Source organism: Drosophila tropicalis, unplaced genomic scaffold, assembly GCF_018151085.1.
Source record: "Drosophila tropicalis isolate 14030-0801.00 unplaced genomic scaffold, ASM1815108v1 contig_845, whole genome shotgun sequence".
Lineage (NCBI taxonomy): Eukaryota > Metazoa > Arthropoda > Insecta > Diptera > Drosophilidae > Drosophila > Drosophila tropicalis.
In genome coordinates this window covers 6449891-6463982 of record NW_027173338.1, presented here as the reverse complement: position 1 = coordinate 6463982, position 14092 = coordinate 6449891, and the positions used below count along the sequence as shown (strand labels likewise).

At 35.8% G+C, this 14092-nt stretch overlaps 3 protein-coding genes across 6 annotated transcripts; 2 read left to right on the top strand and 1 right to left on the bottom strand.

Moving 5' to 3' along the window:
* Positions 1-607: 607 nt before the first annotated feature.
* On the top strand, positions 608-6320 carry LOC137580852 (breast cancer anti-estrogen resistance protein 3 homolog). Its single transcript, XM_068294985.1, has 8 exons — positions 608-798; positions 864-1145; positions 1203-1392; positions 2600-2969; positions 3448-4476; positions 4539-4973; positions 5035-5441; positions 5500-6320. Exons 1-8 carry the CDS (start codon positions 741-743, stop codon positions 5624-5626), a joined length of 2898 nt encoding a protein of 965 aa, XP_068151086.1. The 5' UTR covers positions 608-740; the 3' UTR covers positions 5627-6320.
* Positions 6321-7659: 1339 nt separating this feature from the next.
* Positions 7660-10398, top strand: Gal (beta galactosidase). The gene is made up of 6 exons (XM_068295433.1): positions 7660-7925; positions 8004-8167; positions 8269-8419; positions 8474-8816; positions 8882-9029; positions 9098-10398. The coding sequence occupies exons 1-6, from the start codon at positions 7797-7799 to the stop codon at positions 10182-10184; spliced, it is 2022 nt and encodes a 673-aa protein (XP_068151534.1). The 5' UTR covers positions 7660-7796; the 3' UTR covers positions 10185-10398.
* A 1139-nt stretch (positions 10399-11537) lies between these two features.
* On the bottom strand, positions 11538-14081 carry Tsp26A (Tetraspanin 26A). 4 transcript variants are annotated; one of them, XM_068295434.1, is made up of 6 exons: positions 13190-14070; positions 13037-13117; positions 12625-12903; positions 12394-12504; positions 12161-12277; positions 11538-12088 (listed from the first exon to the last, which is right to left on the bottom strand). In XM_068295434.1, exons 1-6 carry the CDS (start codon positions 13472-13474, stop codon positions 12020-12022), a joined length of 942 nt encoding a protein of 313 aa, XP_068151535.1. In that variant the 5' UTR covers positions 13475-14070; the 3' UTR covers positions 11538-12019. The 4 variants fall into 4 exon arrangements, with proteins under 4 accessions (XP_068151535.1, XP_068151537.1, XP_068151536.1 ...); XM_068295436.1 differs by lacking the exon at positions 12161-12277 and having other exon boundaries at positions 13190-14080; XM_068295435.1 differs by lacking the exon at positions 12394-12504 and having other exon boundaries at positions 13190-14073.
* Between the last annotated feature and the right edge of the window lie 11 nt (positions 14082-14092).

Sequence of the window (14092 nt, the reverse complement as noted above, 5' to 3'; positions counted from 1 at the left end):
ACAACAGTGAGTCAAAAAGAGAGGGAAACATTAAGAGGTAATTAGACAAACAGTGAGAGTAAATTGTTGATGAACGACATTGAAATATAAACTCGCACTCAAAATGTTCTTATTCTTATGCAATTGATGTGGGGTATATTAGCTACAATGTAACGGTTAACCAACTCTGGATATTTATAGCCACTGGCCAAACCATGGAGATTATTTCAAAAGAAACTTTCCAAAAACACTTTTTGTTTTCAAATATTTAAGTTAGGCCAATTTTAGACTGTTCTTCGACTTAAGGAACATTACATCATAGTTAAAATATAAAGTTTCTTTAAATAATAAACAAGCTCAGGAATTGTAACACCATAATACATCCAGAAATAAAGAAATTCGCCAAAAAATTTTAGAAATTTTAAATAATTTTAATCTTTGTTTTAAAATAAGTGTGTTTAAAAATGAATTTCGAAATCTCTGCAATTTCTCCTTATTGAATTGTGAATAAAATTTCTGATGATGTAAATAATAAAAAGAGTATTTAACGATCGATGTTTCAACAGCTTTGACATTCACCCTAAATATTATTTATTTGCTCACTTTCCAGTTGTTCGGTTTCTGGCTTAACGTTCGGTTGAATTCTGTTGGCAATGTGACTACATAAGAACTTAGACTTTTTAATAAAATAATTAAGAAAATTCCCAAAAATTATTAATTATTAAAAACTAAACAAATTCAAATACAAATTCAGTTTCAATATGGGCAATGCGCAACCGCGTCAATTGGAGGCTCGCAATGCCGGCAATCGACGTAGCAGTAAGTGATTAATAAATGTATTAAACTAATTAAAGAAACTCACGTGCACTTTGATCATTCGTTAGGCATCCTTTGGAATTTCCGTTATCCCAATTCGACGCGTCGTCGTGAGGATGTCACTGTAATTGTGCACAATTGTCGACTTACCATATCCGAGTGGTTGGATCTTCTAGAATTGCAGCAATATGAAGTTAATCTACAAGCCTACAGCACCGTAGATGATGTAGTCGATATCAGTGACAAGGATTTGAAAGGATTAAGCATACGTAATGCCAATCATCGTCAAAAAATGTTAAATAGTCTATTGGGTGTGCGAGCAAAGCGTAGACAATCAATGAACTTGGAAGGTAATTTCTCTTTGGGTGAAGAGATATAAATTTATTAATTATTTTGTTATCTATTAGCTTTAGCCTCAAGCAATAGTATGCCCCGGTCAATGCCGCGTCGTAAGAATTCCTGTCCTGTCTTTCTAGAAGAAAGTTATCTAGATATGGCTGGAAGTGCCGATAGCGGAAACGGATTGCCATCAAATGTGATTACCACCAAGAGCGGTAAAGTTCTAAAGCAATTAACTTTCGATGAAACAACAACCATGTGAGTACATTTTAAATAACATTGAAGTTTAAATTGTCTGAAACTATCGACTTTTATGCTGAAAATATTGAGGGAGATGGATTTTAGAATTTCAAGAGATAAACTTAAACTTCATAGAGTAAAGTCTAGGTCCTTGAGTAGAAAAGTCTTTCTTACGAACCAAGTGAAAACGGTTTTGCTTAATTTAAGCAATAGTTATTTAAAAGGCGGTTGAGTAGTTTAAGAATATCATCTAGTAAGAAGTTTAAAGTTTCTATTAAAATTCCCTGGAAATATCTTGAAGGAACTCTAACAAATCTTAGTAAAGTTTCTAGTTTCCTTTTCCTAAGATCCTTTTGATATGCTGAGTATACATATATGTGTGTCTGAATAGTCAGTTCTTTTCATTTATGCAATGTTAAATAAAGTTTAAAACTTCAACAACCGTTACTTTCACATCCTTTACAAATCTCTCTCGATTCTCTCATTTCCCAGAATTTCATTTCCATAACAAAAACTCTGCGCATGCTCGAAGAATTTCCCCCCATAATAAAAAAAAAGTTACTTTAGGCGGCATAAGACAATCTTAAAACAAAACCCAAAACAATTCCAAAACAACCCTCACAAGGACATTCGACTTGTGCCAGGGGAGGCAGAATCAAATTGAACAGCGTCGAGTTCAGACAAGGATAAAGAAAAAAGTATTCAATAAAAAATAGAATATTTTCTATTGACTGAATAAGAAAAACAACAACAAAAAAATAATATTTACTTTATCTGATTCAAGTAAAAGTTTAAACAAATATGCCAAAATTATTGGTGTTAGAGTAAAGTAGAAAAAAAGTAATAAATAATTCTTTTTGGGGTGTGTCCAGCATAGATTTTAGGATCTTGGGCGTAGCAGGTGAGTGGTAAGCTTAAAAGGCAATGAAAAAAAGGATTCAAAAATTAGATGTAGAGAAAGTCCTTTTTATCATATGGAAATGCAGCGTAATAGTATTTTGCATGAGAAGTTTTTACTATAATTTCATTTGTGTTTCGGTTTTTTTTTTTTTTTGCACTTGAACTTCAGACAAAAGGGTTTCATATACATATACCAAGGACCACATCCTGTGGGAGTAAATATCCTCTTCAAACCGCATGTGTGGTGGGGCGAATGCCCTGATTTCAAACATAAATTACCCATAATAAGGGAAATTCTCTCTCTCTATCTCTCTCTCTCTCGCAGTTATGAGGAATTAAGACCGCGCTCCAAGTGCAACAGTCCGCATTGGGCCAGCAACATTGATAACGAAATGGACAATAATAGTAGCAGCAACGCTTCCACACCGAATGCCCTTGCCACTTCCAATCTCAGTAATTCCAATGAGCAACAGGAGGCCATAGCTCTTAAGAAGGCTCTTGAATGGGAACTAAGCTTGGATGCCAGGGAGTTGCGTTCCCATGCCTGGTATCATGGAGCATTGCCCCGTCAGAGAGCCGAAGAGATAGTGCAACGTGAAGGTGATTTTCTTGTCCGGGATTGTGCCTCACAGCCGGATAACTATGTCTTAAGTTGCCGCAGTAAATCAGCAGTTCTGCATTTTGTATTAAATAAGGTAAGTTGTGAAATTGAAAGATATAAACGGGAATATAATTTTCGGATAAATTATTTTTGAGTACTCACAAAGTGTATTTAGAGCTTTTGAAGGTGAATTTGAATATATTTATACCTTTTCGAATCCATAGAACATTGGAGTTGTGATGCTTTAGATAGGTTTGAACTTCTACGAAATTAATTGAATTTTTAAAATGTTAATCTTATTGTAAGGTTAAGCCTAATGTTTTGGTTCAAAGAGACATATGAACATCTACATACGTCAGTCGGAGACTGAGCAAAAATTTCTGTTTATAAAAACTATGAATTACAGATCAGGTCTATAGATGAGAAGAAATTTAGGAACTGCTTTCAAATTCAAAATATCTGAAAGGAGTTTCTATGGAAAATAAACCCTTTTAGTTACTATGGTTTATAGTTTACTCTATATACTTATTAATTGCTCTACTGTAAAAACCTTTTACTTTGGTATTTTCTAGTTGGTCTTGCAACCGGAAACCGTTTATGAACGTGTTCAGTATCAATTCGAGGAAGATGCCTTTGACACTGTGCCGGACTTGATAACATTCTATGTGGGCTCTGGCAAACCGATATCAGCTGCATCCGGGGCTTTAATACAGTTTCCATGCAATCGGAAATATCCTTTGTCGTTTTATGGTCACAAGATTGTGGGCAATCAATTGCATGCCCAAATGTTGGCTGGTCTGCGTGTTCTAAGTCCATTGAACTCGCCACAAAGTAATGGTGGGGCAGGAGGAATAGGTGGATCAACGGTATTTCGATTTGGCCAACTGGCCACAGATGGACAACAGCAACAGCCACAACAACAATCGGCAGCAGTGTTGGGTTCACCGGCTAGCCCACATTGCTCGCCGCCAAGAGCACGCCGTGAAGTTCCTCCACCGCCAAGGTTGCCCGGCAAGAAACAGCAACGATCCCAGAGTCTTACACCTGCCCAGGCAATGGTGGTTAGCAATACAATCAACAAGCAACAGGAGCAGCAACAACAGCAACAGCAGCAGCAGGACTCTGGGGTAAATGGCAATAGTTTGGCTCGCTTCCAAACCATTGCCCGATGCAATCCCACCAGCGATCTGCAACAGCATTTGGAGAGTAAATTCACCACACATTCACTGCCAAGACCTAGTACATCGGCAGCCCAGGCATTGCGTCAACAGGCAGCAGCTCGCATATCGAGTTTGGCCAGGAATTGTAGTCTAGACATAGGCTCTGAATCACGACCACCGAGTCCACCGCCCAAACCACGCAAAGAACACATTGCCGTATTGGCCTATCAAGCTAGTGGCTCGGATTCGGGTAATGGCTCCGGTGACTCTGCCCTGGGAGAGACAAGTGAATTGTGCATTCAACGCGGCGGTGTCATCATCAAGAATCCGAGATTTATGAGCAACTCCGCCTCGAATGGTACTCTGAAAAGTTTCACAGAATTCGATGCCTTGGCAGTGGAAGAAAATCTGTTCACCTTGGCCATCGAGGAGGTTAAGATGGTGAGTATAGAAAAGCTTCTGTCCACATTTGATACTATCAACTGACCAACTATTTCCATCAGTCGAGCAAATTTGATTTCGAGAACTTCAGCACCTTGCTGCTGCCCTCGGTGGAGAATAAACCCTTGGATGGTGATGCTTTGAATACCTTCAAGATGATGCTTTTGGAAACGGGTCCCAAATTGCTGGCCGAGCATATAACACGCATCGATATAGACCTATTTCTGGATGAGCCAGCAAATGAATTGGATTACTATCTAAGCTGTTCAGGTCTGGAGTTACTTACCCTGCCACATGGTAAAATCTTTCGTGATGATATTATCGAGAGGACGCAGTGCCTCAAACTAATGGTGGCAGTGACCATTCTAACGTGTCAAACCGATTTGGATCGTGCTCAATTACTAAGCAAATGGATACAAATTGCTGTGGAGACAAAGACAGCTTTGGGCAATCTTTTTGGCTTCTGTGCCATCATGTTGGGCCTATGCATGCAGCAGGTTAGCATGAGTTACTAACTTAATATAAATGAAGCCATATTATTTCTAATTCTATTTGTAGATACAAAAACTAGATGAAGCCTGGCACATACTGCGTCAAAAGTATACGGACAGTGCCTTTACTTTTGAGGCCAAGTTGCGGCCAACTTTGATTAGCATGAATGAGGCATCCAATCCTCAGGCGCCAAATACCACAGTTCCCCATGTTTTGCTCTATGCTTTGCTCATAGATCGTCCTGTTTTGGATATAATCAATCATTCGAATATTGAGGATCGTCCAGCATTATATTACACTTGCATTGCTCCATGGGAAACAAAAGCCGATGATTTTGGCATGACTATTAATTTCCAACATTTGGACGCCTCTCGTAGTTATCTCAAGAATTTGGATCTATATCGCAAGAATGCCAAAATTATCCTTGAAGAAGCCAGCACTAGATTAGATGAACTATTAGCTGATGCTTTTCGGTGAGCTCAAGTAACGATATCCTTGAAGTTCTTTCTTATGAAACTTTAACTTTTACAGAACCGAATTTCATGTAAAGTTTCTTTGGGGCAGTTCGGGAGTCACTGCCAAATCTGAGGATCGTCATGGCAAATTGGAAAAGGTGCTAACACTGATGGCAGATAAATTCTGTAGCATCAGTGCCTAAAAAATAAACAACGATATTAAATGGACTTTAGTTTAAGACTAAACTGATAATAACCTAATAATAATATTTTTTTTCTATTTAAGTTTTGGCATATTTTCTATACCATTTCTCTCTTTCTCTATCTATCTCTCCCTCCGCAAATTTTGAATTTCGTATTGTCTACCTCAGTATACCGAAACACACACACACATATAACTATATATTATGCATATGATTTTTCGAAAGAAGCACTTTATGTTACAGTTCAAATATATTTAATATACCTACTTATATATATTATAATTTCTTTAATTAAGCCAACTATTAAGATATAGTATAACATTCCACATAATTATTATTCTAATATACAACAGGGGGGGAACAGAAATCAAAAAAATATACACCTATTGAAAATAATATTATTTAGCAGAGATCTATATAGAACTCTCTAAGAGGGTCAAACACACATACTAACAGAAAAAATTGAAAGCATTTAATAGAGTACTACTAAATAGTAGTTGATAACACTAATTAAAATAATCATTACTATAGATCGGACAATATACATTATAATCAAAGGCATTTCCATATACAATACAATACAATTATATAATACATTATACGTATTTAATTTCAGAAAATGTTTTTTGCAATTTTATAAGTGATAAACGAATATTGGAAAATAAACATTATACACACACACACACACACAGACACACCCAAACAAATAAAAAACGTGAATAAACTCCATGACTTTTGTTTATCTTTAAGAGCTTGACAGTGTCAACGATCGCCCATAACAATAGAAACATTGAATCAGTTCTGAATTTACACTTGAGGGCAAGTGAGTGGAACGACTAATTTGTAAGTTCAATGGGAACTTAAATTTGTCTTTGATTTTGGCATAGAAAGGTGGCGCCATTTCCTGTAAGTCCAGCCCTGCTTTGAGTGCAATGCATGTAGTTCTTATCACTCTTAAATGCACAACAATTGTTATAGTACTTGATATATTCGTTGAGAGAAGTGATTTAAGGTGGATCTAATCTGTATGAGTATGTACATATACAAATACATATATTAGGCCTCACTATGTGGGATTTTCGTTCAATATTCAACTCAACATATTCGATTTTTAATAAATTAGTTCTGTCTAGAATTTAGATCAAAGTAAATACTATGGATAATTTTAAATATCAAATGAGAATTTTTGTCGGATCATAAAAGAAAACTAGACTCTCGACTCAAGGACTCAAAATCTTATAAATAATTTCTGTAACTTTACACTGCGAATTAGTTCCATCTTAACTCTGTGATATGTCCAAAGGCAAACATATATTTAAGATAAGAGCTAATTTAACTAAAAAGTTTATGCGGTAGACAAATGATGAATAATCTGCGCTAAACATTGATAAAAAATTTGTAAATATTTGATCATTTATAGATGGGAAATCTATTTTGTATATATACTTATACACATATTATACTCTCCTCTAATTGCGCTACCTTTTGGTTAAAACAACTTGTAAACCGAACAGTCTCTTGTATTAACTAGAGTATTGTGTTGAAAAGACTTGCTTATACATATTTCATTATTTTCAATTAAATTAACAATAAAATCCAAACGATTTGAAAAGTAATTTAGCATATCCTTGAAAAAAAATAATCTGCCATGAATAATTTTTTATCATTGTTTTGAATATATAGCTGAGTTCAATATTGTGTAGGTCAATATATTTTATACAAAAACATATTTTTGTGGCTATTTAAGATCCTAAGAATTCCCAATGATAACCTAATTAAAAACGTGGATTATAAACAGATTTACCATGGGTAAGGACTGCCGATTAGTTTGTTTGAGTTGTGTTATAAACATCTAATCATTATTTTGAGTTTAAAAAACAATTACGATTCATTATGAGGCGGAATGTTCCATAAAAACCCATTATCAGACACTCAAGTACCCCACAAACTAAACTAAAGATTATTTTAGAAGAGGCTCGTTCAAAGTACCCAAAGTTCCCTTCATGGATTCCACTTCGAGTTTGACATTGTGCTCCGGTCAGTCTTGGCGAGCGGATCATTTCCCAGTGCTTGCGGTGTGTGTGTTTCGGTTGTGAGTGTGAGTGAGAGAGCTTTTTAAGCTTGGTCTTGGCGTATCTCTTTCCAGCCGATCTTTAAGCTCGCTGTTAGTATGAGCGGTGGTTGTCGCTGCACTCGCAAATTGACAATGGCCATGAGCGGGTGCGTTATTATTTTGGTTATTGCCCTCACTGTTGGCCTGTGTGTTGGCCTAGGCGGCGACGATGAGGTGAAACGTGAGGTGAGACTCTAAACTGAAATGAAATTAATGTGAAATTTCATTACATTAAGTAATTAACTTGCATTGCTCTTTGAGCAGGACACGCCCAAATTTACAATAGATCATGAGGCAAATACTTTCTTGCTGGACGGTGAACCTTTCCGTTATGTATCCGGATCATTTCATTATTTTCGCGCTCTACCAGATGCCTGGAGGAGTCGTTTGCAAACCATGAGAGCTTCGGGTCTCAATGCATTGGATACGTAAGTGGAAAAAGATAATCTGGATGGCAGCTAGACTCCCTTCCTAGATCCGTCCATGATCTTTACAATCAGATTTAATGTATCCCTCTATAATTTATTAGTTACATAGAATGGTCTCTCCACAATCCTCATGATGGCGTTTACAATTGGGAAGGCATTGCCGATGTAGTCAAATTTTTGGAAATGGCCCAAGAAGAAGGATTCTACATAGTGCTACGTCCAGGGCCCTATATCTGCGCTGAACGCGATAATGTAAGAATGATGCTTCATTTGAGTTTACTTGCTTCTAACGTCCTTTTTATTTAGGGTGGTCTGCCTCATTGGTTGTTCACCAAATATCCAAATATTAAAGTACGCACCAATGATTCAAATTACTTGGCTGAAGTGGAAAAATGGTATGACATATTGATGCCTCGCATACAACATTTATTTATTGGCAATGGTGGCAAGATAATAATGGTTCAAGTGGAAAATGAATATGGAGCATTCGATGCCTGTGATCATGATTACTTGAATTGGTTGCGAGATGAAACCGAGAAGCATGTGAGTGGCAATGCTTTGCTATTCACTGTGGATATTCCCAATGAACGCATGAGTTGTGGCAAAATTGAGAATGTATTTGCCACAACCGATTTTGGCATTGATCGCAGTAAGTTGGAGAGACTGTTAAAATACTTGGCAAATGCACAAAAAGTTGACTATTTCTTTTCCCAGTACATGAGATCGATGACATCTGGAAAATGTTGCGTAATTTACAGCCCACAGGACCTTTAGTTAACTCTGAATTCTATCCAGGATGGCTGACACATTGGCAAGAAGAGAATCAACGACGCGATGGTCAGGTTGTAGCCGATGCCTTAAAGTATGTTGCACACGCCTTTAAGCATGCTCAAGTGACTGAATTTCTAATTCCTTTTGCTTAAACTTTAGAACCATTCTTAGTTACAATGCCAGTGTCAATTTATACATGTTCTTTGGTGGGACAAATTTTGGTTTTACGGCTGGAGCTAATTGGAATCTCGATGGAGGCATTGGATATGCTGCTGATGTAACCAGCTATGACTATGATGCGGTGATGGATGAAGCTGGTGGTGTGACCTCCAAATATGAATTGGTTAAGAAGGTCATTGGTGAGGTCTTGGAACTTCCAGAGATTACTTTGACTCCTGCAAAGCGTTTGGCCTACGGCAAAGTCGAGTTGACGCCATCCCTGCAACTGCTATCAAGTGAAGGACGCGCTGCCTTGTCCAAAGGAGATCCCGTGGAGTCTGAGAAACCAAAAACATTTGAAGAATTAGATCAATATTCTGGTTTGGTTCTATATGAAACAACATTACCCGATATGGACTTGGATCCAGCTCTACTCAAAGTTGAACAAATTAACGATCGTGCTCAGGTATTCGTCGATCAGGAACTGGTAGGCACACTGTCCCGTGAAGCGAATATATATGCCTTGCCCTTGAGCAAGGGCTGGGGTAGCACACTTCAGCTACTCGTAGAGAATCAAGGACGTGTCAACTATGATCTTCTAAATGATACCAAGGGAATTTTCGGTGATGTAAGTCTACAATTGCATAATGGTGGCTATCTGGCATTGGAGAACTGGAAGAGTACATCGTTTCCGCTGGAAGAAACTGCTGTGGCTTCCTGGCTCAAACAGCGTACCAATAAGGAACTGGATTCGTTTATAACCAGACAGCGTATACTCCGCAATGGACCAATTTTATATAGTGGCACTGTTAAAGTCGAGGAAATTGGTGACACTTATCTTAATATGGCTGGTTGGGGCAAGGGTGTAGCTTATGTTAATGGCTTCAATTTGGGACGCTTTTGGCCAGTGGCAGGACCCCAAGTCACTCTCTATGTCCCCAATGAGCTTCTGAAAGTGGGCGACAATTCCATAGCCATACTCGAGTATCAGCGGGCGAATAAAACTTCATCCGGCACGGATCTACCAGCAGTACAATTCGATGCAGTTGCTCAGTTGGATGGACAATCGGGTGATGTGAAAAAATGAAAATCATTTTATCAAGCATTAATCCTTTTACATTTATTTAAAAGCCGTTTTTGATTTGTGCATCAACAACCTTTTCTTTTTCTTGTCTGTTTTTGTAAGCTTTCTTATCTTAAATTCTAATATTTAGTATTAATATTAAATTTCGTTTAATCATTGTTAATAATCTTGGGCCTTTTCTTAGGCAAATAAAACTTGATTTAATCTGTGTCCTTGACTCGACTCGACTTGTAATTCAGTATTTAGCTCGTTTCAATTGACTCATTTCGATGCATTTAAGCTACATTCAATTTACAAATATATTCTCATAAAATTACATTATTTTTTAGTTTATTAATTGATACTAATTTCCATTATTTTAATTTTCAAATCATTACATAGTTGTTTAATTTTGTTTTGTCCTTGGCAAATAGAGATTCAGTTTAGTTAATTTTACCAAAAATTTCTTCTTCATTTTATTCGAAAAATTTTGAGCATTCCAATTTGTTAATGAACTAAAGTCATTTCAAATAAATTTCTGTCCAATCTACATTTATGTATGTCTTTAGAAAATTATATAAAATTTTCTTTTTATTTTTGCATTCTTATATATAGTTTCTTTTATTCTAAGTTCTATTGATATTAAGTAACTCAATTGTGCCGATTATTGTGCAAAAATTAAAACATTTGACGAGGCTACTTTGACTAAACAAGAACTTAAGTGAAAGATTGTTTAAACAAGTTCCCTTTTGAGATTCATTTTGCTTGTGAGATTTTAATATCTATTTAGTTGATATAATTACTGGTTCTTTTCAGGGCAGTGATGGATAAGACAGATTGTTCTATTCACCTTTAGATTTTGGAATAATAAAGAGTTTCTATTGTTCTAAGAACAGAAAAAAAGGCAAAATATAATTTCGCAAATACATAGTTCACAATTACATTATAAAATCCGTATAAATCCTTTTGATTTACGTTGAAAATAATACATTTTTATAAGTCTTTTTAAAGAATTTCAAGTGCAATAAAGTAAAATAAGTCAAATTATTTAGAAAATGCAAAATATAAACAGCTTTAAAAAATACATATTAGTTATTGTTAGATTTACTATCTGCATAAATCAGTTTAAGCTCGTTAAAAATAATTAGCAAGCTACATTTTTTGTTTGTTCGTTTTGTTTCGTTTTTGTTTTTTGTTCTTTCTTTCTTTTTTGTGCCCCACACACAAAATTTCATTGTGTTTTTTTTTTTTGTTGTTTTTTTTTTTTATATATAAAAATAATGCGATTTTTATGTAGATTTCTATTAGACTGTGCAGGTTTTCTTGTGTTTTTTGTTTTTGTTTCTCTCAGTTTAAGATTGTGAGTGTGTTGGTTGGTTTTCGGAGAAGTTTTCAATTTGCATATATTTTTTTCTCATATTCTCATTTTCTATACATTTACATTTTAAAATATATCACAGCTGCATTTCAAGTTATGTAAAAATGTTCTTTTCGTTTCTTCTCGTTTTTGCTTTGTAAAAATGTATAGAAAATTTATGCAAAAAATTTGTTTAGCGACTGAAAAATTTGGCAACCTAGTTAAGTCCATGAAGACGGAATGCGTTTTGTTTATAGTTTAAGAGATACACGTACATACATACATATAGACATATACATACATACATAAAAACATAAATATATGTTGCTGCCATATACTTATGGGATAGTTAAAGGTATTTAGAGTATTAGTTAACTAACCGAAGCGTAGATGAGTAGTTGATGTTGTTGTTGTTAAAGTTGTAGTTCATATATTTTTGTTAATATCTGCTTCTTCTTTGTTTTTAAAGTGCTGTGGGGTTGACACCACCAATGGCCATTTGTCAGTGCCATTTGGATTTCTGCGTATAGATATCAGCTCTCAAGTTCTGTGCAAAACAAATACCCAAAATCTGAAAGAGTAACAATCATTTAGTAATCTTTTACAAATTGCATTCAGAACAAATAAAAATCAATGACAAAACCTGAAAGAACATAAGAAAAATCACTGCTGTGGAAATAATAATCAAATTATGTTCAATCCATTCTTCGCCAGCTTGAACGCAGCCCTTTTCATACAGAATTTTTGAAAGTTCTTGGCCCTTAAATTAAAATAAAAAGAAAACAAAACTATGTAAACCAAAAAGTAACACAAGAAATAAAGTATGTATAAATTAAGTAAACTAAATGAATTATGAATTATATATGTTATTAGCACCTGCATGACCAACACGGCGACACAACTGGCAGCCACACTTATTAAATGTGCCTCGAGCCAATCCTCTCCTGCTCGTAGGCATCCTCGCTCATGTATGTTCCTATCGACAGGCTGCATGTATGTATTAATTAAGTTAAATGTATTATGTTAATATCAAATGTGGATATATGTACATATGTGCTTAATTTGCAGGTGTGAAAGCCTAGAAATAAGAACTGAAACACAACTTACATAGCCTTCTTTGCGAACATCATATCCACATTGCTTATTCTTGATTAGCTCTTGAGGACGGCGACGACAGCAAGAGAAAGGCACACCACAAGCTTCCCGGCTACCAATGGCAATGGATGAGCAATTAAAGTAGTTATTGCTATCCCAATCCTTGGGTCCATCAATGCCGCAGCATTGTAACCAATCCTCTTGAATCCAGTCAATAAGATTTTGTTGATCAGCATCCTCTCTATAGTGACGTATAAAAGCTTTTAGACCCTCAGTTGCCTGGTCTTTGATCTAGAACGGAAGGAAAATATATGATCAAAATCTATTAAATCTTGAGAAAACTATAAACTAAATCTCACTTAAAGCCACTTATAGCCCTTGTGAAACCGTAAACGATGTCAAATGAATTTTTCATTAAACTTACCCAGCCCTTATCCTTTAAGACGAAGGCCAGAGCACAGAAACCAATTTCGGCAATTAGCAAAATACTAAGAAATATTCCATACTGCAAAAAGAAAACAACATATTTGTTTTGATTTTCACTATGTTTAGCTGCTTTGCCTTGCTTTGTACTTACCGCTGCCAAAAGGCAAGTGTTTTCTCGCAGAGATCCCACTGCACCCATAAAGCCCAATAGAGACATTATGCTACCTATGATAATCATAACAAATGCTGGATCCAAGGCTATGGAACTCAATTTGGCTATGTTCTTGAACATATCCTTTTCGCTCCAGGCCCAAATTCCTGTGGCCAATATGGCTATGGCAGCCAACCAGAGTAGCACATTGCTAATGAAGAGTAAATATTTCAGGCAACAACTAATCTCACTCGTTTCCCGTCGAATTTTGCGTATGGCTGGCATTCTAATATTTTCACTAAGTTTCTTTAATTTCACTAACAACAGTAACAACAACAACTGCACAGCTTTTTACCAATTGGCATTGAGAAACGATAACGATTGGTATCAAGAAAAACAGCACTGACATTGTATTAACATTTATCAACCCCCAAAACAGCTGAACGTCGGTTGTGTGTAAATATTGAAAATGAAATCTTGCGCCAAATATAATTCTAGATTTATAGGGCAATTGATTGCAATTATTTACACAAAACTAACAAATATAAAATTGATAAAAAACTAGTATTTTCGACTAGTCATTTGGACTCGAACGTGATCTTCTATTGGTGTCATTCAAGAATTAATGTAAAATTAAAAAAGTCACATTTTGCACTTAATTCTTATAATGAAATTAAATACATCTACTTATTGAAATTCGGAATATTGATTTTATCTTGGCCTCTCTTTGTTGTTGCTCTTGCCATTCATTGTTTACATTTTCGCAGTGATGGTTCAATTTTCGCAGTGAATGTTGTATTAGCGTTGCATTGTAAAAGTATCGGTAGCACAGCATGTGTGGCATTCTGTTTGTTAACAGGCTCAGTGTGAGCATGTTAGTATGCCGTTACTCAGAAATTTTTA